This window comes from Ixodes scapularis, unplaced genomic scaffold, assembly GCF_016920785.2.
Source record: "Ixodes scapularis isolate PalLabHiFi unplaced genomic scaffold, ASM1692078v2 PGA_scaffold11__112_contigs__length_91849675, whole genome shotgun sequence".
In the NCBI taxonomy this organism is placed as follows: domain Eukaryota; kingdom Metazoa; phylum Arthropoda; class Arachnida; order Ixodida; family Ixodidae; genus Ixodes; species Ixodes scapularis.
The window spans coordinates 6592560-6617962 of NW_024609837.1; the positions used below are offsets into that span (position 1 = coordinate 6592560).

General features: G+C 46.2%; 1 protein-coding gene across 1 annotated transcript in view; it reads right to left on the reverse strand.

The window, feature by feature from the left end:
- Positions 1-25403, reverse strand: part of LOC8027301 (pro-interleukin-16) — a 107077-nt gene that overhangs the window by 11405 nt on the left and 70269 nt on the right. The window contains exons 3-5 of the mRNA XM_040216581.3: positions 19266-19370; positions 8508-11044; positions 4224-4530 (exon numbers count right to left, since the gene is read on the reverse strand). Coding sequence (XP_040072515.3) covers positions 4224-4530; positions 8508-11044; positions 19266-19370 — 2949 coding nt within the window. The remainder of the gene's footprint in view (positions 1-4223; positions 4531-8507; positions 11045-19265; positions 19371-25403) is intronic.

Below are 25403 nucleotides of genomic sequence, written 5' to 3' on the forward strand. Positions count from 1 at the left end.
TGTACATTGATGGCCGAAGCAAACTGGGACGAAATATATAATGAGCCTTACCCGTCAACATCGTCCTAAAAAAAAAAAAAACACTTAAAAATAGAACATCGCATTTCCACGTGTTCTTGTTGAAAAGTACAGAAAGGGCAAAGAAAGAATGGATTACATCAGCATTATTTAAACGTATTAAACGGAAAAAGTGTCGGTTTTACCGATTCTTAGAAACAAGAGACCAGGCTCGGCTAGTCGAATGAAAAACTATCAAAGCAAATTAAACATGGTTCACAAAAAGGTAAAATCTGCATAGTATAAAAATAAATTTTCCCCAATTATTCATAACCCAAAACTTCTCTGGGCAGCTGTCAATAATATGATAAAAGACAAAAAAAAAAAAAAACGCGACTGTTTTTTGCATTGCACATAAGTGAACTGTTTTCTCTGGCGTGTCACTTATGAATTATGTTAACGAGCGTTTCTTGGAAGAGGTGCTACTTACTATGATTCTTTGCTTCTAACGCCTAGGACAGGACAAGAAAATACATCCATCGTAAAAGCATTAAAAATACGTGCTCGCCCGGCGACGACGATATCAGCGCTCGATTATGATTGCTATCGCTTTTATCACATCGCCACTTGTTTGCATTTGTAACCGAATGCTAATCTCCTGGCATCTTTCTCAAGAAAATTACATTTGCGCCTGTTTCGATAAATTATAAAGGTGGAAACAAGAATGACCTCGGCCACTATAGGCCAATCTTTGTGCTCTTGTTTTTTTACTAAAAATGCGGAGTGTATTATATACAAAAGAATGTACGATTTTTTAGAGGCTCAAAAAGAAAAGTAGTTAGTAAACAGCAATATGGATTTCAAACAGGTAAATCGACTGAAACCGTAATATTAGACCTTAAAGAACTTATACTTGATAACATTGAACAAAAACTCTTTACTGTCGGGACTTTTCTCGACTTCTGTAAAGCATTCGACTCTATTAAGCACGAAATTTTTATAAAAAATAGGCATGATGGCATTCGTGCAGCAGCAACTTGAAATTCAATCCGAGATAAGTGTAGTAAAATATTTCGTATCACAGGGGTCCATTCTGGGCCCCGTTACTTTTTATCCTGTACATAAATGATAGTGTTAACAGCCCCTCAACTCCTGATATAATTTTATACGCTGATGATACCAACATGTTTTTTTTTCTTTTCAGGTACAGATCTTGTTTTTCTCGAACGGTGTTGAAATGTATGGCTCAGTCAGCTACCAATTTGGCTTAGCATAAACAAAATTGACTTAAATGTATAAAAAACAAAATTAATAATTTTTCATCCAAACAATAAGCCTTTGCATTATGACAGCGTTGTTCATCGACACTTGTAAAATTACACAGAAAACGCCGGTAAATTTTTAGGGGTGTCCTTTAAAACTGATTTAAATTGGACTGATCCAATTAACAACGTACGAATAAAAACGGCCATATCTATTAGATTTGTATACCGGTTAAAATACCTGCTATCACTGAGCGTAAAAAAAACAATTATACTTCTCCTTAGTTCACTCGCACCTTGCGCATTGTCATCTTGTCTGGGGTGCGTGCGATAAGACTGATTCGTATCGACTTCTTTCGCTTCAAAAAAAAAAAAAAAGCCCTACAAACAAAGTTTATTCGTAAAACTCTTGAAAACAGATGAATATATAAGAAACTTGTCATATTACCATTTTCTGAGAAGCCCTAGAAACAATGTTTGTTCGTAAAACTGTTGATAACAGATGCATATATAAGACACTTGTCATATTATCATTTTCTGAGCTTTATAGTCTCTGCCTAGCTACTTTAATATATTACAAAGTTAAGCACAACTTCACTTATTTTGCCCAAAAAATATCTATCAAACAATATGGCATAGAACCTACGCATCATATCCTTGGTGGGGTCCAGGCTCTTACAAACTATGGTATCCAAACTGTTGATAATCAAAGTAGAGCCTAATGCAATATGCACCCTTCGCTAATTGAATGTGCTCGAGAAAGTAGAGCCATCTATCAATTAAAAAAAAACTATAGCATTCTTTCTTTTGTCTACTCTTAGTTATAACTAATAAAATCGATTTGAATATTTCAACAGTAACTCGACAATGACCATCTCTTTTCTGTGCGTAATGTCTTTATCGTGTGTGTTTTGATTTCCTTCTTATTGCTTATCAATTGAGCTGTTGGCGCCCCTCGCAATGCGCTTGTGCTAGGTAAACCTAGAAATGTACTGTATACTTTTTTTTATGAGCACGTTTTGCTGTCTGATGTGCAAACCCGAGGTGATGGCCTCGTCAGGAGACACTTTGGTCTCCTTTATCCGAAACTCAAGGACATTTGTACTTTAGATATATGTCCAAGTAAACATTGATTGATTTTTTTTTGTCATCGCGTGTTTTCTACGCGCTCTTTGTGTTGCTTTCGATTGGCGTGCCCTTTCTTTGCGTTCCGGCGCGCGGATTTTAAAACGCTTGCTCGCCGTATGAGGAGAGCAAATTGCCTGCTTCTCGCGCTTTTATAGTCGCTAAAGATGCGGGCGAGCGGAGATTCCGAAAACTAATTTTTTTAACGTCACGCTCCGGGAAGGAGGGCCTTCAGCGGTTTTAAGAAGGGCGAAAGAAAGACGTCACGACTGGTGCGAGTGCGGAGAACGAAGTGGCAGGTCCTCCCACCCCTTTCCACTTCAGCGTAGCGAACGGTGGAGAGGACGTCGCCTCCACTCCAGCGTTCGCTCCGCTGAAGTGAAAAGAGGTGGGAGGTGCTTCTACTTCGTTCTTGACCTGTCACCGACTATAGCAAGCTTGCAATTGCACCTCCGGTCCTCGAGCGACACGCGCCTGGCCGCCGAAAGATCCAATCATGACGTCACGACTGGTCGGAGGATTTTCGTGTTTTCCCGCGTTTAGTTACATCTTCGGGGAAAACGAACCTGATGTTCAGATTCACGGGGTAAAACTATGCCTCTACCTCATTTTTTTTTAATGAAGTGTTTCAGCTTCCCTATAAGAGAGCGTACCCAAGCAGCACAGGGTTGGCCAAGCATTGGCCAATGGCTGGCAATGGTCCTTTGGCCAGTGGTTAGAGAGTGGCCAGAGATTGGCCTTCCTCTGGCCAGTGGCCAATGGCCACTGGCCATTAGCCATTGGCCAAGCATTGGCCAATGAATAGCCACTCTTTGGCCACTGGCCACAGGACCATTACCAGCCGTTGGCCATTGCTTGGCCAAAATACGTGCTGCTTGGGTAGCTAGTTCCGGCCGTCTTAGCACCCTTCAGCCATTGAGACATATTCCAAGACGGATTTGAGCACAGGGCAGAGCTTTGTTGTTTCTTAAAGTAACTGGACCGTGGGAAAGTAGCGCCAAGCTCCCCATCTGGTTGCCATCTTGGTTCGTGAAATGAGCAATTTCTCCTTGACCTCTCCGTTCTTTGTGAGCCGATCTAAATTCCCTGTTGACGGGTAGCTTTATAGAGACGTTTCTTGTATACCAAGATTTCGCGCTATCCACATACCGGCGAAAAAAGCGTACATCTTCGTACCACCAGCACATGCTGTGTCGGTGCTTGGAGGCACTGGAAAATAATTTTGCTGTTTTGAAATACGCAAGAACAATATATACAATTGTAAGGTATCCGTGGAGGTGGGAACCATTGATAAGTAGATTGCATACACAGTGCCGAAGACGCTTATAGTGGCACGGAATTAACGTACGCTTCCAGTACGATGATGCTCCATGGTGATCTTGGCGCGGCTGGTTTAGAACGACCTTCTGGAAGCTTCCAAGATTTGAATGGAGCGAGATGGCGATTTTCATGGCGACGTAAACAGATTAGCCAATCGGCTCGCGAGGTTTTGGTCGTCTGTAGGTTTGTATCCGTTTGTGTCCGGCTAGCAGGTAGGGAAGGCGATGGCGCTACTTTCCCAGGACTTTACTGTTTCTGAGAATCTGCTATCGTTCATGGGTTGAAACAGCCGAAGTTTCTTAGTTTGTCAGAAACTGCATAATATCTGACAGTTCAGAAAACGCAGGCCGTCTCTTACTGGGCTCATACCTCTTCTTGATTTGTTCTTGACTAAGGAAGGATCATAAAGTCTTTGGGGCTCGCAACGGCGTGTGTCTCGTAAGCTGTCAGTGAGACGAGCAGCAACGAATTTGTTCCGAGTGTCGAATAGGCGTCCGGGTGACCCCAGGTTACACGCACCCTGCTTCGTCGGTGCCGGCGCTTGTTGAGCTTCAGCGGCGGTGGTGGGGGCCACCTCCGGCTCGTCGACGACGTCTAGGACCGAGGAGAGGCTGGAGGCCCTGCTGATGTTGGGCGTCGTTCGGACCGACTGTCGGCCCTCCCTGGACAGGACCAGCACCACCTCCTGCCTCGGAGATTTGAGGATGTCGATGGCATCCTTGTGGGTCACGTTCTTCATCGTCTTCCCGTTGATGGACAGGATCCGATCCGACTTTCGAATGCGACCGTCCCGGTCGGCGAGCCCGCCTGCGATCACCTTGTGCACCTGCGAGTGAAGGTACGTCAGCGAAAGAGCGAAATGTGCAAATTTAGAGTCAAAGGTACGGGTGTGTGAATAGCGGTTGGAATAGCAGAGTGTTTCTCGTGGCTTCCAGAGTACAAAAATATGTGTTAAACGCATGATTATTTACTCCGAATAATTCAAATATTATTTAATATAAATGAATAAAATATTCAGGCGTGCAAAATGTTACGCGCATTACTAGAAATATTGCTTCCCAGTGACCAACGTAGAGCCTAGAGGAAAATGAACAAAAAACAAAGAGGTTAACCTGGATATTGTCCCAGATGGCTACCTTGTGATGGAGGAGAAGGGTGAGAATATGAAAAGATACTTAAACACTTTCACTATGACTTTAGTGAGTACTACTTGAAAAGAGCGAAACAATGCTTCAGTTAGTTGTTTTTGTTGAAACTGCCTCAGGACGTTTGTTGATACGTAGTGCACAACAAGAAAAAGCTTAAGGAATTCTTTGGTACTCTTAAGATTTGTAAGAACTGGGTACACGCAGCACCTAAGTTCTTAGATTTGCTGATTGCTGATGAAGAGGCAGAGTGTCGAACCGAAATTTTTATAGGTTCGATTTGGGTTCAGATTCACGACTTTCGGTTCAGTTTCGGGAAGCAAAAATAACAGTTCGAACCGGTTTGAACCGCTAAATTGAGAATATATTTTCCGCGTTTTCTTGGCAATAGGCACTATTTGAACGGCTAAATGAGTAACTATATAGATTTTCATCATTCGTAAAATCCACGTTTATTTTCAGGTACCAAAAATAGAAAATCGCGCTATTTCATTTCGTCAAAGCTGAAAACGATCTAGATAATCATACAAAACGTTCTGTTTATGCGACTGAACCTCAGTCGCATATATGTTACCTGAATCGAAAGGTTATCCCTAGGTCTGGAAGCTCGCCTAAAATACCCGCGATTGGTGCGACTTTACGTCGCAGTATTAAAAGTTGAACCCTAGTTGTGTTCTTGAACTTGGGAATTAATTGCAATGCATAAAACCATAAGATGGGCACCTCTTCGCCATATATATCGTGAAATCTTGGTTGCGAAATATGTTTCACAATATATATGATGATGGCGCAGCTGAGCTAAAAGAATTATATTTAAAAAAAAAATGTAACGAAAGTTTTAGGGCAAGCCCTTTCGTCTACCATTTATAGAAACACTGAGCGGCAATCACAACTCTTGTTTTTCTGACCAACATTGTTTACATTCAGCACCGTGATCCAGACGAATAATCATGCAGTAAAGACTAAAAAGTAATCAAACATGTTCTTCATAATATTTTCGCATTTTCGTATTCAGATAAAATTTGTCCAAATACAGCGCGTACCCAAGTGAACATATTAGGCCTAGCTTGGCAGTTGGGGTTTATTCTTGACAAGATACCAGTCAATTCGATACTAAAATAAGCGTCACCTTTGCTAATTGGCGATTTTTTGTTCAATAGAAGAAAGTAGTATTTCATGCTCTACTCGACATAGCAAATACTTAATTGGTCGTTTTCTAGCGGTCTGTGCGTGCAATCGTCATAGTTCCTCCGTGCGCACCTGGGTTCTCTGTTTTTGTCCAGCCCACACACGTATAAGATTGTTGTCCATCCCCTAAATGAGGCAATAGCAGACGTCGGTATGTTTGAGAAGGTAAATATATACGTGACTATCGAGGATAAAAACGCCGGAAAAGATTTGCAGACTATATTTGAGATAATTTGGGGGTGCATTTACTTATGAAGTATATCTTTAAGGTGATCGGCCCTTTATTTACTTTCTCAAATCTTCGGTAAGTGATTGAATATATTTTTATTATCATCAATAGATTTGACCGTACGAAGTTCACATAACTGCTTGAGACCGACACGGGAGGACGATACTCGAAAATACGCCAGCTGTTGAGTTGTTTTATTGTTCGTCATTTGGCACTGTAAAACACCGAGTCGTGGGGTATGCCGAAAAGGACTGTGTGCTCACATAATACATCTGAAGGAAAATACACAAAATGTGCAGAAAGAGAGATAATAAATTGTATTCTTCTCAATAATCCCATACGCAACGTCTTACTGCAAAAAATATTACATAGAGATGAATGTAAAAAAATATTCCTAAATATACATAAATAGCGCGAAGGACAGGCAATATATTTCAAATATAAATCACAATTGGGCATTGGCTTGCACGAGCTCGAAACTTCGCAAAAAGCTGTCTCGGGAGGCTAATGTTATGTTACGTGCACTTGTTTTGGGCACTAACTTTGTAACTCTGCTTTATCAGTCATGCGCTCTTTAACATTTCAGTAGGCTGCCGCACACCATCGCAGGACTGCTATACACTCTAAAACATGTGTGTGCGTCTACTTTCATGCACAACACTCGGAGAGCCAATCACCGCAACTTACGGTGGCAGCTCAGCGAATGACGGTGCCGAAACATGTTTACACCAAAAAATGCAGTCTGAGTTGTGACATTAAGCAACGCAAAACGTCACGCTTGCATTGCTTAATGTCACAACTCAGTCTGCCCTTTTTGGTCTAAACATATGTTTCGGCATCATCATTCGCTGAGCTGCCTCCGTAAGTTCGTAAGTTGCGGTGATTGGCTCTCCGAGTGTTGAGCGTGAAAGTAGACGCACAGACTCTTTTAGAGTGTATTTACTGCGCAACTTTATTATTTGGACACCAACTTTTGCTAGCTGCTGAGAAAATCAAATCCTGTGCTGCAATATGCATGCTGCAGAAAGTTCGCGCTCAGTGCAAGCCATTTATTCGAGAAACAAAATTATTCTTGCTTAGTGCAGCGTCGTGAGGAACGGCGCGAGGCGTTTGGCACAACGATAACGCTTACGCTTTCTGGCAGTGCTTTCGCAAGCTTAGTTTCCGGGACCGAGCTTTCTGGTTTGTGCCGAAGATGCGGAGCAGAAGAAGTTTTACAACACAATAGAGAGTTTTCAAATAAGGGGCCCCAACATTTGGGTTCCCCTCAGAAATTCGGGGGGCACTAACGCTGCAAGGTTGGTGTCGACAGCTATAACACGTTTGAAAGTCCGGTCTCAGGGCGCCGCCATCTTGCCCAATGGGGTGCGCTTGGGCACGGCCATGATCCGATTATGACGCCTTAGCAAGGCTTCGTAATTGGATTAGGGCGTGTCCGAGAGCACCCCAGTCGAGCAAGATGGCAGCGCCCTGAAGTCTGACTTGCGAACGCGTATAGACCAACACGCGGCCCTGACGTCACTCATCTGCGGTGGCGCTGTCGACGGCAGTGCGCATGCGCAGACCCTTCAGTTCACGGGAATTCGGTTTCTGCGCACGCGCAGTGCCCACACCTGGTGTGGACAAACGCCGGCTTGTTTGTAAACAGCGTGTTGGTCTATAGACCTTTTTCGCTTACTCTCGTCCCCAGCCACCTGGTAGGCCGATCCGGCATATGACACCGCCAATGGCTATCTAGGACCCGTTTCGCTTAGCCAATGGGTGAGTGGGCATTTCTTTCGCATTCTTTTGCGATTGCAGACACTGCCGGCTCCACTCCATGAGACAGTTAATGCTTTCGAATAAAAAAAAACAATTTTTTATACATATGACAATGTGATCACTACATAATCATACATATGTCAATTTATATTTCTCAAACACTCATTTTGTAAAATAAAAAAAAAATTAAAAAAATTACCGCGAGCGTTTTGAAGCGCCTTACCGTTCTATTTTTTTCCGGTTAAATTCCGGCTCAGTTCCAAGATGGCGGCAAAGATTTCGGTTCGGTTCAGTTCCGGTTCGGCTAAAATAACGGGTCGGTTCGGTTCCGGTTCGACACTCTGGTTAGAGAGCAAGAGTAGGTGAATATCTGCCAATCAAGATCCGTTTAAATAAATCCCAAGTTTACAGTAACGTTAGCATCGTTACAAAATGCAAAGCTAGAAAACAAGATCTCGACGAGTGTCGTGCGTAATTTACCGTAATTTCCTTCGTCTCGTAGTCCGAGCCGCCAGCAAGAGTGACACCCAGCCCGCTCGTTGGAGAGTCCTTATGGAGGATGACCACGTGAATATCGTGCCCAGAGGCTCCAGCTTCGTCCAACGACTGGTTCGCCTCGTCGATGAGCTGCTGCAGCTCTTGCGGCGAAATCAGACTGCTCGTCGAGGCGAGAGACGTCATCGAGGAATACTGCTCCCTGGAGGCCGTGCTGTTACCGGAGTCGTTGGAGTCGATGGACGAGAACCGACGGTGCTCCGGAAGCGGCAACTGCTGCTCCGATCTCATGACCCTCAGCGAAGCGAGCGTACGAGGAGGGACTTTGGCGACCTCCGATTCGAATGCCTTCTTGATGTCGTTCACGCTGAGGTACGACGAGCAGTTCTTCGTGCTTCGGTAGGCTACGCTGACCGGTCGTTCCGCGGGTTTGCTTCGCAGGTACGAAGAGGATGGGGCTTCCGTCCATTCTGGGCTCAGCCTTGGCTTGTCTCTTTCTTCGTACATGGAGGATGGTCTCGAAATTGGGGACCTCGGGGAGCGCAGCTGCACAGAGGTGGCATCTGGAGAGTTTGAACCTGTCGCTCTTCCGTTGGTGGACGTATGGTGTCGCTGAGCCGTGGGCGAGACCGAAACTGGCGCTTTTCCGTTGACGACGGTCGTTGTGTCCTTCTTGATCGGGTGAATGTAATTTACCTGGGCATCTTGGGACCTTTGTTCCCACTTCTGGGCAAGGGCTTTGAAACTCTTTGCGCTGTCGGCGCTGTCAATTGTCTTCTTAAGTACCGTCTTCTGCTGGCCCAACTGACTGGCTCGGACGCTCTTCTGCCATGCTTCGCTGGGACTTTCTTTAGAGTCGAAGGACTTTGCCTTCTGATCGATGTTCAAGCTCGAACTGCTGCTCACCCTTACAGAGTAAGCAGGTTGCTCGTACGAGTGCCGCCTGAACTGAGAGTTCCAGCTACGGTCGTCCATAGAGCGGAACTTTTTCTTGGAATCCTTAAGAGACGTAACCTCCCACGTTTTTGAGGATTTCACGCTTTCGTCACATTTCGTCTCGGTGTTAGGGGACCGTGTTTGTTTCGGAGGGCTACTACAGCTGCTCACTGTAGTTGTCGCTTTTGTCAGAGATTCCGTTGATCCGACAGAGCTAAGGCGCTTCATTTCGGCAGAGTTTTTGCGTTGCCGACCGTATTTAGAACTTGGCACATCACCGTTTGTGAAAGATTTTTTTTCAGCTCGAGAATCAGAGGAAGAGGTGCTCTTCACGCTGCATTGCCTCGTAACTCTCGCATCCGCGGTTTTGTTATCATAGCTGGAGCTAGAGAGGTACCTTTCCAGAAGTGGCGACTGCGTGTAGGATGTGCCATTCGCCACAGACTCGACAGCCGTAATCACTGGTTGGTTCTGATCAACCTCCGTCACGCCGAAGGAATCCAGCCTGCTCTTCCTCGTTGTCTCCAGGGAACATCCGCTGCTTGACGGGTTTGAAAACGTCGATGAGCTGCTGTTGGACCTGGACCTGGTCCCGGAAGATGTGTAACTTAGGGGAGGTGGCGACATAACGGGAGTCTCAGGCAGGACAGGAGTCACCGGCTTGCTGTGCGTCAGCGAGAACTGGAACCCGTTTTGAGCACCAGTACGCAGCGACGGCCCCTCCAGAGACTTGGACACCTGGAGGGAACGCCGCTTGAAGGCGGGTGAGTATTTTGGCACGTCAGAGGTTTCCTTGGCCTTCCATGGAGGGTCCGCCAGGAGGGTGGTATGCTTCGGTGGCGGCGACAACTCTCTCCTGGGCTTGGCGTCTTCCAGAAGAACCACCGAAGACGGGATAGGATTGCTGACAATCACCGGCATCGTCTTGGTGACAGTGGATGAGGACTTCGGCTTATCCGGAATGACGAGCCCCTTCAGCTTGGTTCCGAACTTGGTCGTCTCGAGCATAGACGCCAACATCCCGGAGTACCTCTTCTGCGTGGCCTCGGCCGAAGCCCGTCGGTCCGGCATCAGCGGGGAACAGTACTGCGGCAGCGGCACAGGTAAAGGCATCGACGCGAACGTGGTCGGCTGTGTCCCGTCTTCTTTGGCCGGTTCGATACTCTCCCCGACGGGAGGCGTCCCAGCGGGAGACTCAGTCTCCCTGTCGTCGGAGCTCGTTCCGTCCGTCTGGCCCACGTCCGCGACGGCCCGCCCGTCGCCCTGCCGACTCTCCTTGTTCGACTTGGTCACCGCGACCTTCGTCTTTTCTTCTCCTTCTGAAGCGGAAAGCGAGGACAACGGGTCGTCCGAGAAGATGCCGGAGTCTTCGTAGACGTGCACCGGTTTCTTCAGCGGGACGTCATCAGACGGCGGGTCCTTGAGGACCAGGGATGGCTCGCTGTACGCATTCGGGAACTCGTGCCCGTCGGGGGGCAGCCGCCGCAGCAGCAGGGACGGGAAGCTGCCCTCGTCAGAGCTCATCAGGTCTTCGGAGTCCGGTGTCCGGGATTTCTCGCGCCGATCTTCCGAGGGACTGGCCGCTTCTGGGGAGAGAAAGAAAATAAAGAGACAACGATTAGTCGATTTACTTGGGATCGCACTTACGACATGCGCCGTTGCCGTGAGGAATGCGATGCGTGGTTACAAAATAGATATTTTGAAGCTGGCCCTGCCTGTCAAACCCCTTTGTTATAGGAAAACACATATAGTTTAGATTGGCGCTCGGTTCGGAGTATTGTAGCGTACCTCCAAAGATAAATAAAGCAAAAAAAAAAAAAAAGAAATAACAGGAGTGCGAGCACTGGACCGCGGAGCTCGGTCTACGCGCTTCTACGCGAGATCACAATAGAACCAGTAAATGATTTATTTTTTTATCTTGCCGGTTAATCACTCAGTTATTCTGTGTCCACGATTTGGTAACCCGGACCATAGCCTCCTCTATACTCAAAAAGCCTGACAGTTCGACGACGGAGCGATAGAGTGCCCGATCACACATTTGGAGCACGAGGATCTGGTAGCAGAGAGTATCAAAGAGCCATTCCTCGGGGAACCTGGATGTCAGCGCACAGCTTTTGCAGCGGCGAGGGCTCGAAACAAACTTGTTCGTTCGGGAGTAGTATGTTTCGGCGTCTCGCCACAGCAAGGCGCCAGTCACGTGGCTCTCCTCTCATCTGTTGTCTGCCGCTCCGCCTTTTCTATTTCGGCGGCCGCTTCTCGTGGCGATCTGCCAGGCTTTGTCAGTATTTAGGAGGCTATGCCCGGACGTGATAAACCTTTGTGGCTTGACTGGTAATCCGAGCGGTGATAAACTGTGATTCAAGTAGGGCGAACCATACTTGGCAGTGGAAGTGTCAGGGCTATTACTCTCGTTGTAGCGATGTAGTCCAAAGCCATGGTGATGAATCTTGCGAATGATTATTTCGGTTTACCAGTGGGATGACGTCTAGCTCAGTATCATTCGGCGTTAATTACTACGTCCTCCACAACTGAAGCTGTTTTCCAAGTCGCACAGTTGCACACTTAATCAAACAGCGACGACTAAGAAAACTATTTTCGTTCAGATAAAAAAAAAATAATAGCCATAAGAAGATGACTCCCACTCTCTGACACTTTCAAAACACATTCCCGCTTTTGTGATAAGAAATCCACTTGTCCTTACTATCACGAGTAGAATTCGTCTGGAGCCTGGATGTTGTAAGAGCGAAAGCAAATTTATGTATGCCGTTCTCTATCTTCCCGTATCTGTTTTTGTAGGAACCGTATACATTAGTCACGCGTTGTGACAGCTTATATCTTGCGCCTGTTGTCTTATTTGTTTGCGTTCAGAAAACCAACTTCTTCTTCCCCTCGTATCAGGTTTCTTGTTTCGGAAGAATATTCGCTCTTAATTAGAGCTACCAAAGAAACGGGTTTGGTATCCCTTATCCTTAAGATAATACACCATTTCTTCAAGAACTCGCATCACAACACTTAAAATGCGCCTTCAGTTACCCAGTAAAGCATACATATATCTTCAACACACATACTTATACTGCTTCACACAAAGGGAACCGTGTATTCCCTGCGAGACAATTCAGATGGACGTCCACAGCTGTCTATTATCACCATTTGCCCGACGAGCAAAGAAACACTCGTCGCACAATCCATCTCCTTTTTCTCGCGGTGACGCGCAAACTCCCGACGTGCCCGATGAAGTGCAGATGTCTTTAGGGTAGGAGACGATCTTTCGTGAGCGATCGAGCAGAAAAAGCCTGACAGCCGGACTGTGCGACGCGTTCGGGTCCTGTCTCCTCGGCTGGTTCCCATCGGCTCTCCACGATGGCGGAGACAAGCGCGCCAAACGTGATCCCCACCAGACCGTGGCTCGAAGGCCAAGCTGGGCCCCCCGCGATTCATCATGGGTGCCATTGACCCAGAGGCTGTCGCTGTGTGCCAGAAACGTTACCCTCGCACTTGGTCGCGTCACATGTGGAGGCAGCGCGCGCTCTGATCTTGGTCATTGTTTTCGTATCTGAGACAGTGTATAGGCCAAGACAGTTTACAAACAAGCTCACGTTCGCCCACACAAATTGGGGGGGGGGGGGGGGGGCACTGCGCGGAAACCAGATTAGCGTCAAGTGAAGCATTTGCGCGTGCCCGGTGCAAAGAGCAGGGCTGAAGCAATGGCATGACGGCAGAGGATGTCACCGGCATAGATGGTGAAACGACCATGCGTTTTTGTCAGTTTCTTAATGCGTTCCATTAAGTCGGAGTAAATGTTGGAATCTCAAGTTCAACCGGTTTTTGGATTAAGGGCCGCCGAGGCAGTATAGTGTTTTAATAGATCTGATCACTGCCGCCTAAACAGTATCACTTCGCGATGTCCTGCCGCTTCATAAGGAGATGCGCAAGCTGCTATTCGCCCGAGTTTCCTGAGCTCGTCGCTGGAGGCGCGGCATGATTTCGATATTGGCACGTCACGTGACTTACACGTGACGCACTTACGCTCACCGCATTGAAGCCAGCGATCCGCCGAACGGTAATTCATTGGAAGCTACACGGTCAACCGCCAACGAGCGTCCCGGTGTTGTAGAACTGGTGCAGCGGTAGCTAGGCTATCAAGCATCCAGACCACCGATATGCCGCGATTGCTGAAATCATTTCCTGGGTTATACAAGATACCCCCTAGTTTTCTCGATATCATAATTTCCGTTCTTTTAGGCTACTTTCGAATAAAGTTGAGCTAAACACAGTGGCACGGCCCTATCCCTTCGTGACCTACATACAGGTCACCACAGCTGCGGCCTTCAACTTCGGCTACGATAAATCTAATCAATTAAATGCGGCACGGTGTCTTCCCGGAATGTCATTGAAGGTGAGTATCCACTCTCCTGAATGATGCGAACATTTATCTACTCCCTTTGATAAATGAACAACCCAACTCTTGAATCTCGATAAATCGCTCTGAAGGTCCATTTTTGTCGGTGCTCCCTTTCAAAGGCTACGTCTGCAGATAGATGCAAATATATACATTAACAAAAACTTGATCCATCGGTATATAAGAAAACAAAAACATATAAAAAGATGAATTCATCGCTTGACTAATTGAGGCAGTGATTGATCAAGGAATTGATTTATTCAAGTATTAATACCGAGTGGACCAGTCTGGCGTAACGCTCGGGCCATTTCCTCCGTCTTACTTCTACCACGTTCAAAACCCCTTCTCGACACCGTACGGGTTCGATCGAGGTTTTTTCCACAATTTCGACACGTTCTTTATGTCATCGTTAGAAGATCGTGAGCAGAACGGCGTTGCGCGGATGTATATAGAGAAGCATTAATGTACCCGATCATCAAGACCCGCTAACGACGAAGTACAGGAACCGCATTGTCCGGCAGAAAATCTTCTTTCCACGCGGCAAAGCGCGTTGCGACAACTCATCCTTGCTGTCTGACTGTGTAACACCCAAACGGTATGACAAGGTCCACGGACCAACGGTCAATGTCACAACGGGGAATAACGAGCAGCAGAACAATCATTACGCCTCGTCACACCACCCCGATCGCAATTCGCACGAGCCAGCGCCGTTTAGCCAGCTCAACGTATAGGAAAGCTCACTAATCGCAAGTGCGTAACACTTGTCACGGTAATTCTCATGTTTGGAAAGAAGTATCATATATTTATTATAATATACTATGGTGTAATCTAATATATTTTAGTACACGGTATGTTTCAGCCCCTGACAGCTCTGGCACGATCGGGGCCTCTGGCTATCAATCCGCAGCCAATGGTAATACGGCACTAGAGCCTAAAAGAACGACGGAGAACTAATCACGAGGTAAGAAGCCCAATATCATAAGACACGCCTTACGTTTCTTAAGTTTTCTATGTGTTTGTAGTACAATATTACACTATAATTAATATACTATAAGAATGTAAAATTGTAATTTCTTGCCTCTGAATTGTAACGAAGTTCAGTAGCGTTTCCAAGGTGTGCAGTTGGGCGAGTTGGTGAATGACCGGAACAAATAATACAGCTTAAGAAGATTAAAAAAAAAAAAAAAGACACACGGACAAGTAGAGGAAAGCGGTGTCTGTTTTTCTTATTTTCTTTTTATGTCTTCTACTGGCCTTTCAATTCTTTTTTTTAGCTATTTTATTTTTGCTGTTTAGTAACAACACGTCGGCAAAAGTCGCAGACTTGCGTAGTAGTCTCGGCAGGTGGCGAAGCGAAAACATATATTGCAAGTTACATTTTCTTTATATAAAGTGTTTGCATGCAAAGTTGTGAAGTCGCAGCATGAAACTGCTAATGAATCACGAATAGATAAAAAAAAAAAAGTAGATTTAAGTACGCGGACGGATTAGAGCAAACGTTGATATCGCATCTTAGCAGAAGGTAAATTTTCTTACCGCTGGCTCAGTACGTTAATGCGATGCTTGTACATCGTGATCAGACTCCTTGTTTGTCTTTCTGTTTGTTCGTTTGTTGATCCACACCTAAAAAAAAATGCACGCCTTAATAATATTTGGGTGATTTGTTTTGAAAACGACAGTTCGGAGGACGTGGATGTTTTCCTCAAAAACAGGATCCTGTTTTTACTTCGGGAGTACATCAACCAACAAACAAACAGAAACACAACCAGGGAGTCTGATCACGATTTACCGTTCTACTTCCTACCCTACCGTCGGAGGCTTCGAACGCCTCCCACGGGAAACGGTCCACATCTGGTCGCGGCATGCCGCCACCACAACTGGAATATTATTTTCAGCGTGGGGCTCGCTACATATTCCACATACCAGCCTTATCACTCGTGGCCTGAATACCCAAGATCCCCGGCGCGAAGAAATTTTTTGAGCGCTCGGCCGGTGTATCAATGCTCTCCCACCTCACAAGGTCTTCGTGAAGCTGTATTTTACTTTATTACGTTTTTACTTTTAGCTTCCCGCTCCCTTCGGCATCATACAGTAAAGACACTTGGAATTCGAGATTAATATCTTCGAACACGACTTGGGTCATTATCTCCTCCTGATCTGTCTCGGAATGTATACCAACCCCTCAGTCGTCCTAAGGCGCTTTAATCGCCGCAAAAAAATGACGATCAAAAAGCAATAAACGTAGGAAAGGTCTAATAAAAAAATGAAAAGAAAAAACAAGTACGCGCGTTTAAATGTACCATGCCACATTTCCGGCGGCGGTTCTCGTACGGTTTTTTTTATCTTAAGCGGTGGTGTTCTACTTTCCTTCGCATCGAAAACGGACTTTTCATGTCATCGCAATCCGACTGAAGACTTGCGTAGCCTCGGGGGCAGCTTTTATTCCTTCGAAGAGTTCCCCTAACGGCTGCACCGTTTTTGTTTCTTTTCTTATTTTTCGAAATACTCTCGGAGCCAGACCTCAATTGGTAGATGTCCGCGGCGTGCATCGACGATTTCTGCCCTTCTCCCTCTCTCTTCATTCCGAGTTTTGCCGAACACGATCCGAACAACAAAGCGGCGCACGAGAACGGGGGCCACGGCAGACCGCCCGGAAAAAGATGAGCCACTGAGGCTCAAACTTCCGGTAGCACTGGCAAGGAAGCAATTTGACGGCCGTTGCGTCGTTCCACTGTCGGTTCGACGAACCCCCCCCCCCCCCCCATGTGTAGTACATCGTTCGAAAGACAAGACACCTGAAGCAGCATGATCGTGTTTTTCTTCATACACGCTACGTCTGAAGAGTTTTTTCATTCAACAATGTTTCTTCTGCGATGTACCGACAGTGTGAGAGCGGCTTAAGGCTGGTTCACACATTCGCGTTTGAGTGCGCTCTTTGGTTTTCTTCGTCAACGCCTCTCCGTTTGCACTTGGGATGAGAGCGACGACCCGATGTAGCGGATCAAGCAGCGCCAAAGGCTACGTGGCTAAGTATCACCGGCTAAAGCAGAATGACGTAGAGAGAAAGGAACGCAGTCACTATCCGTGCCTGGTTTAGTCGGTGAGCCCAGAAAGACAACGAGCGCCTTTTGGCGTATCTCGATCGGCTACATCGGACCGCCGCGGCCGCGCTCGGACTCGAAGTGGCACGGAGTAAAAACAATGCCTCACTGGAACAATATGTCAAGTAGCGCTGGAGAGAGAGAGAGATAGAGAGAAGTGTTGAAAAGAAGGGAAGCCTGTCAAGTAGCGCTGGAACTGACTAGATTGGAGTCTTTTTGGACTATTGGCGAGATCACGCTATGTTACGGCCAATGGTCGCTTTAAACATCGACAAATTTATTTGGAGTCGATCCTGAAAGAACGATGCGTATTAGAGTAGAAACATATCGTTATTGCGAAGAAGACGCAGATGCACCGATCGAAATGTTTAAACCTGATAACACGCGAGTGCGTTAAGCTAGGTCCGCTTGCCACTACCTTAAAAGCTGTTACGAGGGAACGCGAGGCACTCGAGCGATTTCTAAGGCAAATCTGCGACTGAGCCTTTCGTAGGAACATCGACATAAATATCGGGATCGCGGTCGATGACGCGTACGAATGAACGAGCGACTCCGACGTGCGGTGGCGCTGCAGCCGGCACATGCGCGGACGATTTATCTGGCGCGAATTCGGTTTGTGCGCACGTGCACTGCGCACAACCGGTGTGGACTGTAGCGTGGAGTGTCCTGTTACCGGCTACTCTGCGCCCGGGAGAATGTAGCGTCCCTGATAGCTTAGAATATCTCAGGGCGAGGCGCGGCTATCACATCGCAGCCAATCAGGTTACGGGATTACCCAATAAGAAAAGCCCAAGAACGAATTATAAAACAAGAAGCGTGAACAGAAGGCACGCCCTGCTTTTTTGAAGCTGTCAGTGACTGTAGTGAATGCGAGAAGAGAGAACCGTTAGAACGACTGCGTCCCGACCCATAGAAATGACATTGGCGGCGCGAATACGAAGGCGTTAACCGGTATGAAGTAATAAATGCGGCGTCTAATGTACCGTACGTTATAGAACGATCCGCACACAACGTAGTCTTAGCCGCCCGCGCCAGCCCAAGAAGCACGGCGGAAGGCAGTGCGAACCGAGGATCGTTTGATATCCAGTGGTATTGCTCCGCTCGGTCGGTAGCGAACACAATGGTTCCGTCCGTGAGAAAGTATAGTCGTGGGCGGTTCCCCCCCGCCGTGGGTTGCGTCGGTCTACCCCCGTTCGCAAAACGGGCCCATTGTCCTTCTGGGCCACGTCTGCCGCATGCATCGAGGGCCAAATGTTCTCCGAACGAGGAAGACACATCGGCCCGTTAGCTGTCGGCCGGCGCAGCATGGGAAAGTTTCGGGGGGCTGAGTGGACTTGGCCGGACCGCGAGCGAGACAGGAAGCGGTGTTTACTTGTGGTTAGACGGAGAGAGTGTTCGGTTGTAGATAAACGTGGCAATGTAAGAATACTTCGGTCTCTGAAACATTTTTTTAAGGGCTATTAAAATTAGGAAGTTTTAAGAAGAGACCTCTCAGAGGATTTAAAGTGAGAGCCGGCGCTAAGTTTGGCGTTGCGCGACAATGTCACTAAAGAATTGCAGAGTGCGGTAAGTCCGACGCCTTATTGCCCTGTAGCCACTGAGTCTGGCATTGTTCAATAGGAGCGCAAAGAAACGAATCATTAAGCAATGATTATAATGCAATTAATGCGAAGGTGCAAACGAGCTGGATAAGAAGGACAATAATAATCAGTGTAGAAGGGGAACAAGAGGGACAGAGGACAAACACAAATCTCTAAACCGAGCTAGGTGACTGGTGCTGGTGGTGCACGACCAAAAAAAAATTCGCCTGGTACCGGTATCGAACGGGGAACCTCTCCGTTTCCAGTGGAGCGCTCTACCAACTGAGCTAACCAGGGGTTAGACGTCAGTAGAGCAAACAGGTTTTATGAGCTGGCACCAGTCGACACTAACAAGGATGGACGGCCTGCATTTTAAACTTATGTCCCCTTTGTCCCCATTCTCCAGGGATTATTACTGTCGTAAAGCAACACGCCGAATGTATTAGGCCACGCGTTTTTTAAGACCTCGGTGAGCACAAAAACATCGTCTGCGCTTTTTTTGCGGGGCGATAATAAAATGGACGGGACTCTCCGCGCCCGGCATTTCTTAAACTGTCGGCAACTGTTTTGGTGGTACCTTCTGAACTGCGGCTTCGATACCGTTACTTTCATTAGGCAGTACTGGCGACCGGCAAGAGATGGCGGGGGTCGAGCTTCTTTTCGGCCGTCAACGTGATATTACGCGAATCAGCATCGACTGACCAATTACAAGGGAGCGGTTCGTTACCTGGCTCGATGGGACTCAAGACTTGAGGATCATGGCCGGCGGAAACGGCGTCCGCGCTCTTGCGGGTGGTCGGCTGGACGGCAGCGTCGGCCTTGCAGTCGTCCTCTGCAAGAATGAACCGAGGAACTTCTTTAAGCCGGTGCATCGTAGGGAACCGAACGAGCGTGAAATATGAACACGATTCAAAACCGCCAGTGCGGTATATAGGTGACGATCCTGTCAATCTGACCTAGACCTGCTAGTTTGCGAGGCCGTTGCGTCAGGTTTTTGACGTCACCTGACCAACTCGCCTTATTTACAACGTATTGTGGTTTTGGTCCTTAATACAGTCATTAAATTGTTTTTTTTTTTTTTAATATTCGTACGCATTTTTCACTTGCTACACCATAAAAATACAGAGTTTATGCTGTTGTGAAAAACCAGTGTGTCATTTATAGTTAGTAGTTTTCTGTGTAAGACTCAGTCGTCTGCAAAATATCACTAATATAATATGGTTTGACCAGTCTATGACGCGCAAGCTTAAGAAATAAAAGAATTCTACAAGATAAAAAACCTCGGTGACTTTTTGTAGCAGGTTCTGTAGCAGACACAATATTGAACTGGAGCACCACCATTCGGTTTTCGAGTAGATGCCGACATCTGTCAACACATCACTCGAAAATAATATATAAAGAAGGAAAGGCATCGCTAAATGAGTTCATCTTCGATAATGACTGAGAGTTTCTCTTTAATGCTGCAGATATTATTATTACTAATTGTTAGAAGAACAAATAGGGCGCAAAAGGGACACATAGCCCCCTCTTCACAAATACGGCTCTAGTCAGAATGGGTTGTATTTAAAATGGGTATTAAAAAAAGATATATGAAAAACGAATCATAGCACAACGCTTAAGTTGGAAGCGGAGTCATAACCGAAACCACGCCCACCGAACCCAGTTGTTTTGACCCTTTGACGATTTAATTTTCAAAGTCTGAGAGGTCGTCGGGCACCATAAAAAGAGAACTTTGTCCGATTCCCCGACTCGCCGATCATCCTCGGTGCTACACGCGTCGAGCGCCCCCATGTTTTCCGAGGGAGAATAAAAAAACCAGGAGCCGACATTACTCCAAACCGGCATTTCAAAAAGAAGGACCGTAGTGCGTTCGCAATCGCGTTAAAAATTACGAGTGCCGTTATTAAATATTATAGAAATGTCGCTTACAAAGATTCTAAATTAAGTTGGTCCGCTCATTTTGTGAATATTATAGCGAATGCTTCCCCTTAACTGCGGCCTTCACAAAGGAATATTTGTCATTGTACTGGAGAAACAGAGCTCATGGCTTACACTTCTTTGATTCGTTCACTACTAGAATATGCAGGTATATTATGGAACCAGCATTTTCAGAGATCCACTGACCGATTGGAAGATGTTGAGAAAAAGGCACTTCGCTTCATTTATAACGGTTACGTCAGGGAAACGCCCATGACATTCTTGTGTGCATCATCCGCATTGTCATGTCAAAGGAAAGTCAAGCGCTTGAAGTTTTTCTATCACCTAATACACAATGAGATTGGGTTGCACGTCACCGACTATCCGAAATACAACGACAGCCAAACACAAGGCGGAAGCACGGAATTTTGCTTCGTGAGCTTCCAAGTAAAAATGCATTTTTAAATATTTTTGTTTTCCCTCAAACTGTACGTGATTGGAATAACTAGCCTTACTTAAACGCGGGTCCTCGGCACAAAAAGTGTGACAAGTCTCCTTACATATGATTGTTTCCCTAGAGCTTTAGTCGATACTGTATATAAGTAAATATCCCGCGAAATAATCGTTATTTTTGTATAATTTAATATATTAAATTTTGTATGGCATATTTTTACAATGTCTGCCCCGCAACGGAACATACAAACATGCCTTGGCCCACAAGAGTGGGCCGGTAGTATTCCCGAAATAATAAATAGATAACCCAGGCACTCCCCCGTACAGCTGCTGCTCCTAGCGCTTCGGTGCAAAGCGGTGAAGCTCGCCGCAGGCGCGCTGGTGAGGGGCGGCAGGGAGACGTGCGGCAGATGCAAATATCGAGCAAACTCGTCGGGAGTATGAGGCCCTCCTTCGTCCTATCATAGTAGCCGCCATCCTATTTTGCGATGTTTTTAAGTGACTTTTTATCCCCTGACATCACCTGGAATTATAGATGATGTCGGCGATCGCGACCCGCCGGCGCATCAACGGTCCAGCGCGGTTGACGAGCAATCTGAATATCTTATCTTCGCCCTAGTTGAAAGCGCAGCCGAGACAATGGAACTAACAAAACGTCATCGAATTTCTACATCACGACCTTCGTCCGCCTTTCTGCTCGTGTTCTTTGATAAGAAATCAAGTGAATGGCGTATCTCCTGTGAGTCGCGCTTTTAATATGTGTGTTCGTGGTTTGCATGTGTTTCGAGTCTTCGACTGTGCTCTGCCTAAGATGAAACGGACGATACAGTGACTATAGAAACGTTTTGAAATAAATATTTGTATTATTTTTCTTTCCTCCTACTTCACCCGATTATTAAGATCGACAAATAATATAGCTTTTTTTTTTTTTTTTTTTTTTGCTTTGCTTATTTTGGCGCTTGTATGGCGCACTTCTAAGCAAAACTGGCACTTTGGCGCAAAATGTAACGGAGTTCCGTTCATGGCGCAATTTGGCGCAAACTGCGTGGAACTTTCATCACAGAAATTGAGAGTGCCTGCTTTCTCGCAAATCACTGTTTACCGTTGAATAATTTTAAGAAAATTATTTTGTAATGCAATTTAAATGCAACATAAAAGCAATTTGCTATATCTGCGGAGTAAACCTTACGTACCCTCGTCGGCTAATCAGGATCAAGAGCGGTCGTGTGTGTGTGTTTGTGTGTGCGCGTGTGTCGCTCAAGCGTTTCTTTTTTTTTATTTATTAATTTAAATACCTCTAAAGGTCCCGGAGGGGCATTACGTAGAGGGGGGCGTAATATGCCGTCAGTAGGATGAGCGTTACAAATAACAAAACAGGAGACAATAAAAAAAAAAAAAAAAAAACACGCACAGGGTCACGCGAAACAGAACAAACGATTATAAGATTGTCATATATGAAGTCACACGTGTACAGATGTTTCAGAACTCGAGGCATGCAAACAAAATATAACATGAACTGCTAAAAAAATATATGCACGACACAATTTGTGAATTATCACAGTAAGTCTCGTAATAGTGCTATGAAGGTGTCATGAATTGTCGTTAAAGCGATTTCGCCTGCCAAATCATTCCAATCGGCCATAGCCTGTACCAATTTGAATCAGTTAGTTTTAGCGAATGGAATTAGCACTTAGCAAACGTGATCTTGACGGGGCCAGACGCGAGCAGGTGGAAGGATGTTACACGAAACTCGGATGAACCGTGCAAGAATTTTGAGGAAATAGGATAGCCTAGCAAAATACCTTCTCTGCTGGAGCGTTAATCAAACAATTTAATATTTTAGAGGTGTGACGCTCACAAGTGTGTACGTTTTCAGTATAAACCGAATGGCCTTGTTTTGAAGGGATTCGAGACAGCCAATTAGGTACTTTCAATGAGGGTTCCAAATTATGGATGCATACCCGAAGTTTGGCCTGATCAGGGTAGGGAAGGCAAGTTGTTTTGTTTCTGTTGTGGGCATATGCAAATGCCTTCTCATGAATCCCAATGATTGATGCGCGGTCTTAAGAATGTAGTCTATATGAGTATTCGAGGAAACGTTAGAGTTTAGGTGGACTTCCATATAGTATTTGAGGAAAAGCTAGAAGTTAGGTCGATTTCTAAATATTTATGTGCTAACATTATCTAAATTAGAATGTAAAATTTCGTAGTCATATTGACGCGCGTTATTTCGGGCAGTCAATGTAATTGTTTTTATTTTTCTGCATTCATTCGCATTTGCCGAGTGTCACACCATAACATCAGGCTATCCGAGTCTCTTTTGCAGAGAAATAGTCGGTTGGATCTGAAATTTGACGGTATATCACATGGTCGTCAGCAAATAGGCGATTTTTTTTTTTAATTTTATATAAGGCAAGTGCATGGAAAGATAATTTATATAGACTTAAAACAAAAGTAGGCCCTAAACAGATCCTTTGGGTACTCGAGATTTGTTATTTATGGGGGGGCGACTTCGCATCACGTCTAATTACCGATTGCTTTCTGCTACTCAGAAAATCATGAACCCATGAAATTACATTTTCATTCACTTTGATGCATTTTAATTTTTGACGGGGGGCGACTGTGTGGTACATGATCACAGCTGATCGACATGGAGTGAGTTCGATACATTCATTTTCTTTCGGTGGCAATACAAAACAGTGAGCATGCACTATACAATTCAAAAGCAAGCGGGGAAAAAAGCAAACAAAAAAACGGCCCCAATACGGCCGCAGAAGTAATGCGCGCAACAAAAACTGAAGGGAGCCCACAAATGCAAATCAAGCACCACACACACTCACCGCCGACATATGCCTATGGTCTCCGAACTCATCAACTGAATCTGCAACTCAAATGAGATAGGGCTGACTCCCCTCCGATCGATGCAAACGCCGACACACACTTATCGTATGAGAGTGAAGACCTCCCCCCCCCCCCCCCCCCCCCACCCTTTCTTTTCCCCTTCCCCTGCATCTTTAAATTTCACATCCTGTAAAATTCAGCGGCCAGTAAATATTCAGCGCACGATGATTTTAGCTGAGATAAAAAGTCACACAGGCGACCATGCCACCATGGCTGCGGCGCACTTGCTTTAGGCACGCCGCCGAACGGCCTTGGAGACACCAGCGCGCCTGGCGACGGCGGTCGGGTAATAACGGGGGGGCTGTTTTTTAACGGCCCGATCAGGTCAATTCCCGGCGTGACACCTTTCAGCCGCAAATAAAAACGAAACAAAACAAAGTCAGGCCGTCGGACGTTACGAGAAAAGCGATGAAAAACGACCGACTTTATAGGACGGACATCGGCAGCGAGGTCGCGTCGGTGATAATAAAAAAAAAAAAAAATGTAGCTTCTCCCGTATGGCAAGCTGTTAAATGTATACCACTGGGCTAAGCGCTTCATTTTGTCCTTTTCCGGGGATTAGGTGGCGACGCTGGCTAATCCCCCGCTTAAAAGGGGGGGGGGGGCTATTACAAAGGGATTATGCGTTTTTAGGGTCCGTTTTGCGCGCTCGCTTCTTCTTTGCCAGCTTGCGTGATTTGAATGGCGCTAATTTGGGAGGCAGATGTGGAAGTTGGCTTCCTTACCGGCAGAACTAGCGGCAGATAGGAGAGTGGAAGGTCAGCTGGAGGTGGACTGGTCGATTACGACGGATAGCAAGTCGGTAATAGTGCAATGTCCTTGTGGTTTAGTCCTTCAAAGGCCGTATAAGAGTTAATATCCGTATCATCAAGCCGAGGACGCCGGAAAAATAAAAATAAATCATCCTCTCGATTTTTTCCCCCTATTAAGTCCTCCACTTGTCGCTTTTACGGATGATGCCAAGAACTTCGCCCATCTGCAAGTACAGACGCGTGTTTTTTTGTTTTACGTTTGTCTGCCAACGAAACAAAAGGAGCCTTCTGCCGCCCCGAACGATCTCCACAGTAACGCCTATTCACAAACAAACATGCATTTGTCGCGATCAGCTGGTAAGTTTGAGTTGTGGGCATGTTTAAGACAGAGGATCGACCTCAATGGACGATCTGCGAGCGGAATATGCGCGCTCCAAATGGAGCGCTTTTGGAGCGCTCGAGATCTGCGAGCGGAATTCACCATCAGCCAGTGCTGTACCTGGGGTTTTTGTTACGTGCATCACGCGCGTCAATGCGATGCTCATCCGAATCCATACGAGGTGAGGATTGAGCCCAGGATTCCTGGGTTCTGCAGTGAGAGCTTTCGCGTCACGTACTGTGAGCTACGCACCGCTAACACACCCAACCACCAATCTCTCTCTCCCCCCCCCCCCCCCCCCGTCGTAGTGACGTGCTCCAGCGTTCAAGAAGGACGCTTTCAAGGTGAATTTGTCGTGTTTGTATGCAGTTCTTGTCATTAGTTTGCCTGTAGTCTGTTGCAACTTAAGAAGTTTAGCAAAAACTCCTTCCTCGAACTCCAAGAAACCAAAACTATGGCGTCG